This window comes from Solanum pennellii, chromosome 1, assembly GCF_001406875.1.
Source record: "Solanum pennellii chromosome 1, SPENNV200".
Taxonomy (NCBI): Eukaryota; Viridiplantae; Streptophyta; class Magnoliopsida; order Solanales; family Solanaceae; genus Solanum; species Solanum pennellii.
The window spans coordinates 96,672,380-96,686,842 of NC_028637.1; the positions used below are offsets into that span (position 1 = coordinate 96,672,380).

Below are 14,463 nucleotides of genomic sequence, written 5' to 3' on the forward strand. Positions count from 1 at the left end.
CAAAAAGAGGATATTATGGTAAATAAGGTGAAGATGAATGAAATGACTATTGTTTTTTCGAAATTCAGAAAGAGGAATGTGAAAATAGACAAAGGAAACAAGAGGAGAAGAGAGAGAGCTCTGAAATGGCGTTGTTGGGAACTGACGATTCTCTTTGATTCTGAAATGACATTGCAAATTTCTATATTAGAGTTTCGGAGATTGACAGTCATGGAGAAATGTTTTTCGAGATTTGGAAGAAATGACTTTGCAAGAACTAATGGAACAAAGGAATTAAGAGTGTATTTTAGGTGTATGCGAAACTTGCAGTTGTTATTGACTTGTTCTAAGTCAAGTCTATGCAGTCATTTATTTTTTGTTGAAAAAAGGAAAGAACGTCGATTTGGCAGACAGAGAGTTATCTAATATTTAAGGTAGAAATTACCTTGCGGAATTAATCGGAATTAATCAAAGTGCACACAAAAGCTGGCTGGAGATCATGGATAAAAGAAAATCCAGGAATTAACACTTGAAAAGGGTCTTCCGGAAGCTAATTTTATTTTGGGCTTCATTCTACCATAACTTGAAACCATGGATTCACCAATACTAAGGCTAAAAGTAATACCAACACAAATACAAGTAAATAAATAATAATAGTAACATAATCATTTTAGCATCTAGTACTAAAATAAATTCCTGGGAAGGATAGACCCAAACAGGAAACTCGTTTCATTTGGACAGCATAAGAAATATCCTACATCAATGTTACAGCAACACAATACCAGCCTCAAGTAAAAGTTGAAACAGCCCGTGAATCATTTTTATTTTTTAAAATTCTTAAGAGCAGATATGTAAACAGCTTATGACATTTCGATAAAGAGTCAACATCTCCTTCTCATTCATTTGCAGTTGGATCCTCCGACGGAGCAATTCCATCTAGGGAAGACACAGGAGACAAGGTCATAAAACTTTTCAGAATTATCAGGACAAAGGAACAATAACTCAACAGTTAACAACCCAACTCCATCCGTTAATACTTTCTGAGGTCCTTCCCCCAAAAGCAAAAACTTAATTTACATGAACAAGAAGTCGGTATATAAACAAAATCAATCATCTTGCATACCTTCACCTTCTGATGGAGCACAAGGAGACTTGCGGTATCGCGTTTGCTGTTGTGTTGGCTAGAATTAAGAGTTCAAAGAGACGTTAGACATTAGAAGTGAACAAAAGAATCCAGAAAGGCCATGCTCAATACTTGTTCTTGTAGCATCAAAAATAAAATTTCTTGAACCTTATGCAACCATAAAGTCAAAAGGTATATAAATACTGAAACATCAAATGATCCCAAATGACCATAGGGTCTCTTTAACATCACATTTAAATGTCAATAAAAGAATAAATTATGTCAAATAAATTGTTTCATCAATCATTAACCTATCAGAAAAATTGAGAGCCTTAGACAAATGATTAGTTCCATTCAGAGGAATCATAAGCGACAAAATACCTGCAATTTTGGGCGAAGTGCCTCCAGTGGACCTTTGGGCTTCTTATCTGCGCCTTGCTGTGATTATTAACCATCATAAAGGTTTAGGTGATCATCATACCAATATAATGTCTGTATAAACTTCAACTATAGCGAAATCATAGAGAGTACAAAGAGCAAATACCTTTCCAAGAGCCCAGTCAGCAGAATCAAAATAAGCACGCTCATGATCCTGAAGACAAAAGAGGTGGTTTATAACACAGATAGAGGCAATACTCACAAAAAAATGTTGATATTTACTGTGCCACCAATCACAGTAACAATCTAGCAGACAAATACTATGACTTACCTTTGAGATTAGAGGTGGCTTCTTGGGTATCATTCCTCCATATTTCTTTTTAACAACTTCCTCCTATAACAAAAAGAGGATAAGTTATGTCAATACATCAGCAATATAACTAAAATGTAAGATGAAAACAAAAAATCTTGGTTCAAACACAACTTCTTGTTGTGTGGATGGGTTTGACTTTTCAGCTCCATCCTCCATGCCTGACATTCTTTCAACCACCCAGAGTCAACCACTGCACTTGTCAGTTAAAAAAGTGTCACTTATACTTGTATGCAACAAGATAGACCATTCTTCAAAAAAGAAATTTATAGATCTTTTGGCCTTGAGAAGCTTATTTTTAAAGTCAAGATGCATGTAAGTGATGAAATAAGAAAAAAATGTCAATTCCTTTAGTAGAGGTTGCGACAAGGATTAAACAAGTGGTAATCTCTAGGATGTAAAAACCACATCTCAAAAAGAACTCAGTTGATTTATGAATTAAATACTCTGAAAGCCCTATGTGTTTCTTTTTCCACAAAACTTTTCCGTCCCATACTCTCCCAAGTTGAGGAAACAGAAAAGGCCTTTTTCAATGAACTACAAACATCACAAAGCAAACTGTGATCTCAAATCAAGACCACTGAAACACAAGAAATGCAGTAGCTCAGACTTCATGTTTCACTCTTCCTGGCTAATGAAGCAATGGCAGGCTACAATATGTAAATAGTATTTTGCACCATATTATCCAGAACAGTAAAATACAAACCTATAATGTTGATACAAGTCATACCACTATTAATAAACTGTGTCAAAATTGGACTAACTCCTAGAGTAGAAAAGTTATTTCTTTGAGAAATCTAAAGTATTCATGTATTTCAGGTCAAAAACCAAATATTCCTGGAAATATGAAATCAGAAAATGCATCCAGTTGGATAGATGGTAGTCAACCCATATCCCTGCATGACATCCATAGCTTTTCACACTTCCCTCATCTATCAAAAGGAGCAATGTCATAGTATAGATCAAAAAGCACACCTAAAACAGCTAAATGAAAAAAAGAAAAAGAGCGTCAATCAACTGGTTGAATTAGCTTTGAACATACACTTGAACTAACTGCCAAACATGCATCACTATATGCAAGAACGATAATAAGCACTCTTCAACAGTTCTCTAGCTCACAAAGAAGCAGTAAACCACAACTAGCAATTGAAAAGTACCATGCATTTAGCCTAGAATACTCCATGTTTATAAACAATCGCATACTACCACATATATTTCAGCGGTTTCTCTCTATGATTATTACCGGTTCACTGTCGAGTAGAGAATCAATTATAATCTAAGACGAACTAATCAAAGACTTACTAGAGAAATTAATGATCAAATTATCTACAGACCGTAGCAAGCATTAACGCAAAAAACCCTTCGAACAAACTAATTTAGATCTAGGCAGTATATATATAAATTAAACTGTAAACAACCTCTTACAGAAATTCAAGTTAAGCCAGCACAAATGATGATAACAATAATAATCAATCAATCAGTCAGATACTTGATCTTAATCTGAGAAATCATCTTCATTATTTCTTTCGAACTACAGTATAATACATCATCTTACAGAAAGCTGCATCGGCATTAGATTTGGGGCTCCAATCGAATGGAACGGGTTATACACGATTTGTAATTGAAACCTAATTGATTAGCCGGCGGTTCTCAATCGGCGATGAGATTGAATCGGAATTAGGATCCGAAAGTGAAATCCATAAAATATAGAAAAAAACAACCGGTATGATCTGTGCGAAAAACAGATACGGAGAATCCATTGACAAAGGTATGGATATGAAGAGAAAAGAGCAGAAACTTACCCAATCAAATTATGGATCCGCCCTTCGTGCTAGCAATCAACGGATGGAGAATGAGAGAGACAGAGACAGAGAAAGAGAGAGCGTATTCACGTGCTTAAGGGTCAGTCTTAATAGATCAAATAATACCAAAAAAAAAAAAAACAATATTTCTGCTTATTTTATTAAAATAAATAAATAAATAATGTATGCACGTCCATGCTACGCGTACTCCATCAGTAGCTTCCTGTTTGTGCCCATTTTCACATTTTGCGTGGTTATATAGAGGGACAAAGCGAGTCTTGATTTATCAAAAATGAAAAGTAAAAAGAGTCCATCAAAAAAAATAAAAAAATAGAGTAATTGCTTTATTCCACAAAAATAATACTTCTAAGTAAAAAATCAAAATTGAAGAAGTAAAAGAGACGAAAGAATATTACCTCTATTTTATTTTATATATCTAGATATTTTATAATGAAAAGTTAAAGAATATTATTAGATCCTTTTTCACTGCTAATTTTTTTCAAGATAGCAGTACACAGATTTAAATGATTGGTACAATTTCTCTTATCTATTATAACATGGGTTAGTAGAATTTCTGAAATCCTCATTTGTGACAAATGAATTATTATTATTAGCAATAGATAGAAGTCATTTGTTATTATTATTATTAGCAATAAATACAAGTCATTTGTACTATTGTATATGCAAGTGGATCAACTATTCCATAATACTAAGGTATGATAAAGTTTCAATTTAACGATAGTACAATGTTGGCTGAGTTAATTTTTTAAACGCTTACTCAATTCATAGTAATAATCTTTAAAAATATTTAATTTCTTTTGTACTTGACAGAAAATTACTTCATTATTATAGTTTCACATATAAAATTACGTAATATAATTAATAAATTTAATTTTTTGTTAGATAGAAATACTTGATATAATTAGTAACTATAGTTTTTTTTGTTAAACAGAAACGAATATTTTTGATGTTATCTTTAGTATGTCAACAACAATGATTCAACCACGTTACTTGACTTGGTGTAATGAATGGAGTTACTTCGCCGAGATCTCAATTTTTAGCTCCGAATACAAAAATCTTTGTAGGAAGTGCTATCAAGTACACCACCTAATGGCCTTATCCAACACGAAGTTAAATTAGTCGGTCTCCAAGTGCTATCAAGTACACCACGTAATGGCCTTATCCAACACGAAGTTAAATTAGTCGGTCTCCAATAAAGGTACCAAACACCGAGAAGGAAAAAAATACCTCATCCAATGTTAGTAGTTAGTACACCATCAGTGCACTGTACCAAATATGATAAGAGGAATCCAAAGTTTGAAACAATCTATATCTGAACCAAAAATTCAAGAATTTACAAATGAAACTATTCCTTGTATTAGTAATTTGTACAGTATCTACTTCAGTCGGAACTATACAAACGACACTTATTACACAATGGCAGCTTGTTGCCATGACCAAAATTATTGAACGACCATTGTGAACTCACCAAAAGTAACAACACCCAAAAAGATGTCAGCAGCATCCCCCGCTAGCTACCCAGAAAAACTTTACTCGAAAAGACGATGTATGAAAAACTTACATCTAAATACAGCTCATCTTCCCCAACACCTTAGTTGTCAAAAACTTCATTTTGGTGCCGTACCCATGTCAGATTCTCCAAAAATACACTACTTTTTTGCGAACCCGACACGCACCCGTCGACATTTTTCGAGAGTTTGAGCAACATAGCCCAACACAACACGTTACTATACCTATAAACACATTGTTCCCAATGGTTTCAAATACAGCTATATCCACGTTAGCATCAGTCAACATTTCGATAGAAGTCTTTGATGGAGGGTCTTTTGCAGCTTCAGTATATCAAGAACTAATATTCACTCCAGAGATTTATATTATGTCACACCTCAGTGGCTCCACTATGTCATCCTCTATTGCCTACTTACTGTTGGATGCTGAACATCACAACAACCATTAGCGATCTTGATTTTTATCTTCAAATCAAAGTCAATAACGACCACAGTTTACTCGCAAAAAAATTCTCATGCTTAAAAGAACCTCCTCCGCAGGTTTGTAGTGGTTGCTTGATAAGAGCGCATAAGTAGCCCCACCCCAATTCCGACACCGACACACATCCCTAGGCCTATCCCCACTCCAACCCTTACTCCAGCGTTGAACCAGGAGAGTTGACCATCTTCACCATAGTACATGTCTTCTGAGTAAAAGCCATGTCCAGCTTTTCCTTCTGACTCATAATCATCCAACTCGGAGTCTGTGATCTGCCGAAACAAACAGTGCATTAAAGCAAACTTCCGATCACTATCTATTACTGATCAGTATGTACAAACTATGTTTCCAGCAACTTATCAATTGGAAGATTTACAACCGATGCACACATGAACGAAGAAAAAAGATGAGAACAACAGATGAACTGAAAACACATACAATTTTTTTTTTTGAAAAGGAAACAAAACGAGAAGACTTCACATTTGCCGGTAACAAGGGAAAGAACTCATAGAGATTAGCGGTTCGATAAGTTTGTAGGCTGCGATAATATCAGCAGGAGGAAGCCTGATCATTTTTCAAACACTAACTTGGGGTGAACTACAACTTTATCAACTCTCGTCTAGTATTGCACAAGGTCAAATATAGGAGTTTGATTTAGAGATGACAAAATATACAAACATAAAAGATTGATATATGTTTGTCCACCACAATTTACAAGACATTGCGGTAAACTTAAAATGTCTACAGCATGAAGTAGGATACATTAAGTATTCTCAATGGGTTAAAGATGACAAAATAATAAAATAAATCTAAAAAAAGTATATGATCATTTCGATGTTTGAAAAATAACATATGCAGAACAGCAACAGAGACTCCAATTGATTATTAAGAATATTTAAGTCTGAACATTTCTGTGAAGAACATATAGAACAGTCATAGCATGGTATAGATACTCCAATGAGTTGTATAAATCTTAGTCTTAACGTTTTTGTGAAGAACTTGGCAGGCAAATAAAAATCACAGGAAACTAAAATGTTTGGTATTAGGCTATAAACGATAAAGAATATAACCAATATGGTTGACTCAAGTCTCAACCTCTTTTCCTAGTTGGTCACTACAATACGTAGTTCCCAAGCACTCCCAATTGTATGGGAAAAGTTTTGCCAAGAAAGCAACATATGAGAGGACTCCATAGAGAGCTACAACAGACGCCAAGTGGAAGAAAGAACAGTCAATTACCCAGCTGAGGTTATCTTAGATACAAAACAGTTATATGAAAAAATCAAACCTAAAAACTGGTTAAAAATATCAAAACCAAACCAGACCTAAACTTGCTCCACAATCAAAGCCCACCTAAGCATTGTTCCAGGGAGTCCTTATTGTGCTTGAGGTGATGATAACTAGGGTAGTATTTGGAATTCAAACAATAGAAAAAACCAGTAATTGCGTATGTACATCTTAAGTTAGAGAGTACATAGCAACATTTAGGAGAGATAAAGATACCACTAGAGAGAAAAAGAAGCAAACAGAAACTTCTCCTTACACAACATACTATCTTCTTAGTTGCTATAAAAGAACTTATGCTTCTATAGCTTTTGGTAAACCCTCTGCAACCAGTATATCAGGCCAAGCATCATCAGTAAACTAGGGGATATGCTCCTAAGCCCGAAAATTATTAAGCAGAAAATACTTTGCGCTGATGAATATGATTTTCTTTTGATAAGGACTAAGGAGACACAACTCACTCAAATTCTCTACTACATTTCTTTTTACCTGGTGCCAACATCAACGACTAACAACATAGTAACAAATGGTACTTTTTATCAGTTCTTTGAAGTGCTCAAGTCTGTCTTTCTTTAGTGTCATGCTAAACCAAAGTTGGTTTCACTCCTCTACCATATATGTCAAACTCTAAAACATGATCTGGGCAAGTGAATTGTACCTCTACTACAGATCTAGGTTGAGCTTTACAAACGTATGAGCGATAATCAAGCAAAACCTAAGATAAGACGAACATTCTACTCAACAACAAAATCTTGAATCTTCATGCAAACCCTTTCCCCCATCAATCCTAGTTTTGGTATGAAATCAAAGTTTCCACACTTCAGTAATCGATTATTTTTTTCACAATATCTCTTCAAATTTCAACCACTTCTAAGATATCCAATAAATAAAGGGTTGTCCATCTCTAAATAGTGATGTGATCTATGGCAGAACTTTAAAGTCTTCCACACTGAAGTGGTCCTAATAAATTAATTAAAAACCTGATGTTCTAACATTACTGAAATTTTTTATTACCTAACAAAGACTGATTCTTCTTACATGCAACTTCCAGTATTTTCTTCGAAATCACTTAGGTTGATTGGATCATTTGGTTCAGTAGGGAAATTCGAGTCAAATTTAGAACTTGCTTTCTTCCTTATCAAAAAAGTTATTTCCTATGTATTACCTCTCAGAAGAAAATGAACAACACGTCACCTTCTCAAAGTTAACATTTCGAAAAAGTATAACATCAACATGTCACCCATATATTTTATGCTTATACTAATCTCTCAATGAAAAGTGTATCCTTGTACGTTGAGCAAATCCTCATCTACAAAGGAAAGCTTCTCAATATGAAAACTTTATGTTGCTCTATTGACTAAACCATTGCAAGAAATCTTGCAATAGGCGATGTAGAATGTTATCAAGAAACATTACGTCTTATTAAGCAACATAGTCAATGACTTATTGTCAACTCAATTATCAGTCATCAAGTGAAGGTTCACATTTGTGACCACCTTTAATCAATATGGTTGATGATTGAGAACAACAATAACCACATCAACGTCAACATCTCAATCTAAGCAGCTATATGAATCCTTCTTTTAATAAGGTCAAGCAGCTATATGAATCCTCACCATCTCAAAAAGGTAAAAAGTTTTTTTTGTAACATAAAACTTGAAGACATTATCAATAAATTAAACTGAAACAAGTAGATTAAATTTTTTAAAATGGGTACTATACATAATACTTCTGTAGATATATTTTGGGTTGGCAAGATGTTACTGGTGAGAAAAGGTATGTTGACTATTAATGATGTCAAAGGATAATGTGCCATCCTCTTGATGAAGCTGGAAGGAATGGAGATGGGCAAAAGAAATATAAATGCCAGTTAATTAAAGGGAAACATTCCATCGAGGTTAATGTTCATCTCAAGAGATGGCTGACCAACTTCATAAAAAAAAAGAGGTGGCTGACTCTTGAAGGTCAAAAGATAAAGATAACGAGATGGGACTAATATACAGAAATGGTATTATGTAAAGAAAACATTCAATTCTTGAGATTGGAGTTCAGAAGTAGATTCAAGAAAAAGGAGTTCCCTACATATCTTTTCTACTTTATTCAGTTTTCTCCTCTCCTGTGAAGCTAATTCCCTCAAGAGTCGGAACTTCCTACATATCTTTTCTCAGTGTCGACTAATGAAAGCTTATTTACTCAAGCACTTGAACTCTTGCTGCATCAGTTTTGGTGTAAAGGCATGTGAATAGATGACAACTCCGAATAGCTGATTGTTCAGAGAAAGCTAACTAACTAATGCTAAATTAAAGAAATTATAATTTCCATGAATATGAAGTTTATAATTTCATTCCTCACGGGAATCTTATTCTTCTTTCTTTCTTCATGCAGAAGAAAGTACTCCACCGTAACTTCTATCAAGGACTGGACAGGGACTAGGTCAGTCAATACAGTTATTATAGGAATCAAAGCAAGGAAAGTAGCTTCACCGCACCTTCTACACTTTCTTAAAGGTTGTGAATCTGGCCCCAAGAAAATAACTTTCTAAAGAAGCCTTATCTTTTTTTTCTTCACTAATTTATTTTGATAAAGGTCGAGTTTTACCAACTTGTGCGCACCTCAACTATTCCACTGGATACCAGCCGGATACTAGTGTCCTCCCACCAAAGCAGGTACGTATAATTTTGTCAAGCAAGGCTTAGACATCATAATTATATGCATGTGCTATGATTAGACCCAGATCCCCCCAAGTCTTTGGTCCAACTTCCGATTCCATCAGTGAGCCATATTTAAAATTAAGAATGAAAAAACATGTTGTTCATTTGCTTAAAGATCAACTCTTTGGGCATATAGTTGATCAATGATTATGCCGAAAATCCAACTAAAGGCTGTAGTATGCTATCATCTCACAGGTTTGACATAGTAAAAGATTTTGGCACAAACAGTGAAAAAGCAGGAAATGAGCATTACCGGCAGTTTTTGTTGTGGAATGAATCCATTGACATATTGGTGCTCCTTCCCAACCCCCTCATCCTCAGGAATTGAGTCCAACACACGATGCCTAGACAACTTCCTCCTGGGGCTAACCTGAATCGTTTTGGTCAGAATCAAAGGCACACCAGAACAACAACCCGCGACGTAAACCTCAATCGATGGCGACGAAACCCGAATCTTTGATTGAAAAAACACTGATCCACCACTCCCAAAAGACGCCGGATTGTAACAATCCATACTCCACCCAGTCCCATTACCATTATCCCAAGTACCCTCCACTCTTTCCAATGACCCACAAAGTATCAACTCCTTTAACTCCTCTTTCTCTTCATGTACCTCAAATTCCACCGTCCCAGAAACTCTAACATTGTCAGTGCTAACATACGTCACCTCTGATGATCCCTTATCAACCCTGTCACGGCGTAGCGTGATGCAAACGGTGTCGGATGCTGGAATTCGACACCCATTAATCTCTAACGAAACACCCATTTCACGGCGCAGGTGACGAAGTATAAGGTGATTCGGAACTACGTCAACCGCGCCGGACACTATGCGTACGTAGAACAAACGGATTTCCAAACAACCTCCTGTGAAGTTTGAACTTTTATAAGCTGCCTTCAGTAATTCTTCACCTTGATTACCATTAAACCCTGAAATTTTCTTCAATTTGCAGGGGAATGTGACGGAGAATTGAGGAAAATTTAGGCTATGGATCAGAGAAAATTGAAAAGGTGAAAAGGGAAGAGAAGAAGAAGCAAGGGGACATGTGGAGCGTGATCACACGCGTCACTTGTTCATTGTGCCATTGTGTCTGCTTGCGCGTGGTCTTTACTTGTGACTCATAACAGCCGACCAGAAACACCAAACAAGAAAAATTATTGGGCCAGAGCATGGTTGGGCCTAAAATATTTTTTTCTTTTCCAACAAATTGGGCCTAAAAGATGAAAATTTATAAAGCGATAGTCGTATAGAATGACAAACTAATAATATAAAATAAACGGAAAAGGGCCTAAAATACCCTCGAAGTATTAAAAATGGTACACAATTACCCCATCCACCTATTGGCCCCAAAATACCCTTCACATCCACCTTTGGGTCCAAATTTACCCCTTCATTAACGGACCAAAATTAAAAATAATTAAATAATAATTTTTAATTACGTGGCACTCCACCATTCGTTATAATTTAATTATTTAAAATAATTTTATATTCACCTATTACCCACCCATTTAATTTTAAACCCACCCATTTTAACTAAACCCGCCTCACTTGACCCACTTCAAGTTTCTCTTTTCCCACTTCATCTTCTTCATTCATGACGACTTCTTTCACCGACCTTCTTGCTTCTGATGATTATCAAACCAAAGGACTTGCTGATAGAATTGCATAGAGGATTGGTTCTGGAGTTCCTAAATTCAAATCTCTTCCACCTCCTTCACTTCCATTATCTCCTCCTCCTTTTTCGCCTTTCTTTTACTTTGCTATTCCTCCTTTTAGACTCCCCTGTTCTTTTGTCTTCTTCAAACGTATGTAGTAAACCCCTCTCTCTCTCTCTCTCTATTCCATTTTAAAACTCTGTTTTCATTGGATTCAAGATTATTGATATTTTATTTTTTTTGAAATTATAATTGCAGCTTCTTCCATCTCCGATGACTTGGAGTTTTCCAGCTCATGCTTTTAATTGGAAGAGCAGTAGTCATCAGGATGTGAAACAAGAAGACAAATTAAATAATGGGTTTAGTTAAAATGGGTGGGTTTAAAATTAAATGGGTGGGTAATGGGTGAGTATAAAATTATTTTAAATAATTAAAATTACAATCAATGGTTGAGTGCCACGTAATTAAAAAGTATTATTTAATTATTTTTAATTTTGGTCCGTTAATGAAGGGGTAAATTTGGACCCAAAGGTGGATGTGAAGGGTATTTGGGGGCCAATAGGTGGATGGGGGGTAATTGTGTACCATTTTCAATACTTCAAGGGTATTTTAGGCCCTTTTCCGTAAAATAAATATAGTAGTTATCCTTTGATTTATTTGTGTTTCATAGCAAACTGTTTGTCAGTCTCTCTCTTCCTCATATTCTCGCTCACATATTCTGTCGCTCGCCTCTCTCGCTTTATACAATAGAATTGTATAAATTGTGTTTCTAATCGTATAAAGCGAGAAAAAATTATATAAGCGCATGCAAATACACATATTTCGTCCTATACACTTATAATTATATAATACAAATATTTTCCTCCCCAAGTCTTATTTGCCTTTCTCGTTTTATACAAATTCAAATTGTATATAATTTCTTCTTTTTCGTTTTATACAATTCGATTCAATTGTATATTCCCTGCACAAGTCTCTTTTTTTCTTTCTCTCTTTCTCGTTTAATGCAAATTTAAATTGTATATAATTCTCTCTTTCTCGTTTTATACAATTCAATGTTGCCTTTCTCGCTTTCTCATTTTATACAATTCAAATTGTATATAATTTCTCTCTTTCTCGTCTTGTACAATTCGCTTCAATTGTATATGTATAGCAAATTATACATATAAAAGTTTGCTATGGAATGCAATTATGTAAACTTTACTATAGCATACAAATATGAATTTTATATTTGCTATACGTGAAAATTGTCCATTAATAAAAGAAAAATCTTAAGACAATATTTTAAAGTACAAATTTATGGAAGTGAAATTCCATGATGCTGACATAAGTTCAAGAAGAATACAATTTAAATTTCATCAAACTCTTTTTGAAGTTTAAAGTGATAAATGTTTCAAGTTCCATGAATGAGCATATTATGTTGAGATATATCGTATTATTATATTTAATATTTAAGATACTCTTATCTAGATTGTATTTTTACATCAAAAGGATAAAGTTTGAATAATAACTTGAGTAAGAAAATTTTAGAAATCACAAACATAATAGACATAATAAAATTTTATAGTTATAGTTTCAATAATTGTGTTTCATAGCTTATAGCTACAGTTATGTTTCCTACGGAGAGTGCAGTTTACATATTTCGCGCAATTTATATATTTCATTTGTCCTTTTGATATACAAATAAGATAAGTATATAAATTTTGTATTAGATACATTTAGATATTTTTTTGAACTCTATTCGTATATTTCGCTTGTCAATATACAAATAAGGTAATTTATTCTTATTTTTTCATAAATCGTATACAAAGAGCTAGGTTAAGCATTTATAAATTTTAAATTTTATACGATCAGAAATCGATTTGTACAAAATAGAATTTTGTACAATTAGGCAAATTACACAATTTAGTGAATTATACAAATTAAACAATATAGCAAAACTTAGAAAACCTATGGCTGTGAATCACAAATTTTAAAAACAGTACCTATAACGTTTAACATCATTTAAATGTTTGTTATTCCCCATAAATTTCCTTTTAAACTTCTAGATACAATTCTAAAAATGAAACTTTTATATATATATATATATATATATAGTACAATGGATGTTGCATTTTAGAGAAGGGATTACTAGAGAGTCAGAAGTATCAATATTTTAATTCTTAACCATTTTCATTTTCTAAAGTGGGGATCAGAAATAATAATTATAAGATAAAAAATTAATTTTTTATCAAATAAATAAAAATTTAATTAACCAACCGACTAAGCTATTAAGCTTTTCTTGATATTTTGCCACTTTTGCAAACAATAATTTTAAAAGAGGAGAGAAGAGAAGTTGGGATCTTTTTTGAGAAAATTGTATATAATGAGAAACTATTAATTTAAGTTAAATGTTATAACTAAAATTTGATTTAATTGTGCCACATAGTAAATATGTTGTTAGTCGCCTCTCTAACTTAAACTCTCACTTGCCACTCTCCCTCTCTCGCTCGCCACTATTCCCCTTGACCCTCTCGCTTCGTACAAACAAAAATGTCTAAATTACGTTTCTGTTTGCATAATGTGAGAGAAAATTGTATACACATGCAAATACATATATCTTCATCCTGTAAACTTATAATTTTACAATACAAATATTTCCCTACCCAATTTTCCTTTGCCTTTCTCTCTTTCTCGCTTTATACAAACATAAATTATACAAATATAATGTATAATTTATGTTTGTACAAAGTGAGAGGGAATGTTTTATTTCTATTCAATTGTATACAAATTCAAATTTTATGCAGATATACAAATACATAAAATTGAATTGATATTATGCCAACAATTTATACAAACGAGATACTGGCATCAATTTATACTAATGATCTTCAAGCGAAATTATACAAACCTGAAGAGGAATAACGAATTATACAATTGTTTCTTTTGTATATATATATATATATATGGCTCTATAATCACTGTCTTTTGTATATATGTATAGAAATAGCATAGCAAAGTTTGCTATGAAGTGCAATTGTGCAAACTATAGTTATAACATACAAATATGATTATTCTGTTTATTATAGGTAAATGTTGATTTTCTTTTTCTTTTTTAATACAAACATTTGTTGTTACGTATGCTACAAATTTTTTAAAGGAGAAATCAAAACGGGCCGA

General features: G+C 33.7%; 2 protein-coding genes across 5 annotated transcripts; both read right to left on the reverse strand.

Moving 5' to 3' along the window:
* Nucleotides 1–598: 598 nt before the first annotated feature.
* Nucleotides 599–3,812, reverse strand: LOC107003309. 4 transcript variants are annotated; one of them, XM_015201626.2, is made up of 7 exons: nucleotides 3,653–3,811; nucleotides 1,965–2,043; nucleotides 1,812–1,874; nucleotides 1,647–1,694; nucleotides 1,484–1,540; nucleotides 1,103–1,160; nucleotides 599–915 (listed from the first exon to the last, which is right to left on the reverse strand). In XM_015201626.2, the coding sequence occupies exons 2-7, from the start codon at nucleotides 2,016–2,018 to the stop codon at nucleotides 875–877; spliced, it is 321 nt and encodes a 106-aa protein (XP_015057112.1). In that variant the 5' UTR covers nucleotides 2,019–2,043; nucleotides 3,653–3,811; the 3' UTR covers nucleotides 599–874. The 4 variants fall into 4 exon arrangements, with proteins under 4 accessions (XP_015057112.1, XP_027772131.1, XP_027772143.1 ...); XM_027916330.1 differs by having other exon boundaries at nucleotides 1,647–1,874; nucleotides 3,653–3,812; XM_027916342.1 differs by lacking the exon at nucleotides 1,965–2,043 and having other exon boundaries at nucleotides 3,653–3,791.
* A 1,140-nt stretch (nucleotides 3,813–4,952) lies between these two features.
* On the reverse strand, nucleotides 4,953–10,705 carry LOC107025259 (uncharacterized protein At1g01500; the record flags this gene model as incomplete). The annotated part of the gene is made up of 2 exons (XM_015226055.2): nucleotides 4,953–5,931; nucleotides 9,908–10,705. Coding segments are annotated over 2 exons (1,029 nt in total), but the record flags the coding sequence as incomplete, so codon positions are not given.
* Between the last annotated feature and the right edge of the window lie 3,758 nt (nucleotides 10,706–14,463).

Bases quoted from the DNA above. Each gene is read 5' to 3' on its own strand.
- LOC107003309 (XM_027916330.1), bottom strand. From the start codon at position 2,018: ATGTCAGGCATGGAGGATGGAGCTGAAAAGTCAAACCCATCCACACAA. The intron at 1,161-1,483 runs GTATTTTGTCGC...TCTTAATTCTAG, and splicing joins CACTTCGCCCAAAATTGCAG to CCAACACAACAGCAAACGCG. The intron at 916-1,102 runs GTATGCAAGATG...TGTCTTCCCTAG, and splicing joins TGCTCCATCAGAAGGTGAAG to ATGGAATTGCTCCGTCGGAG.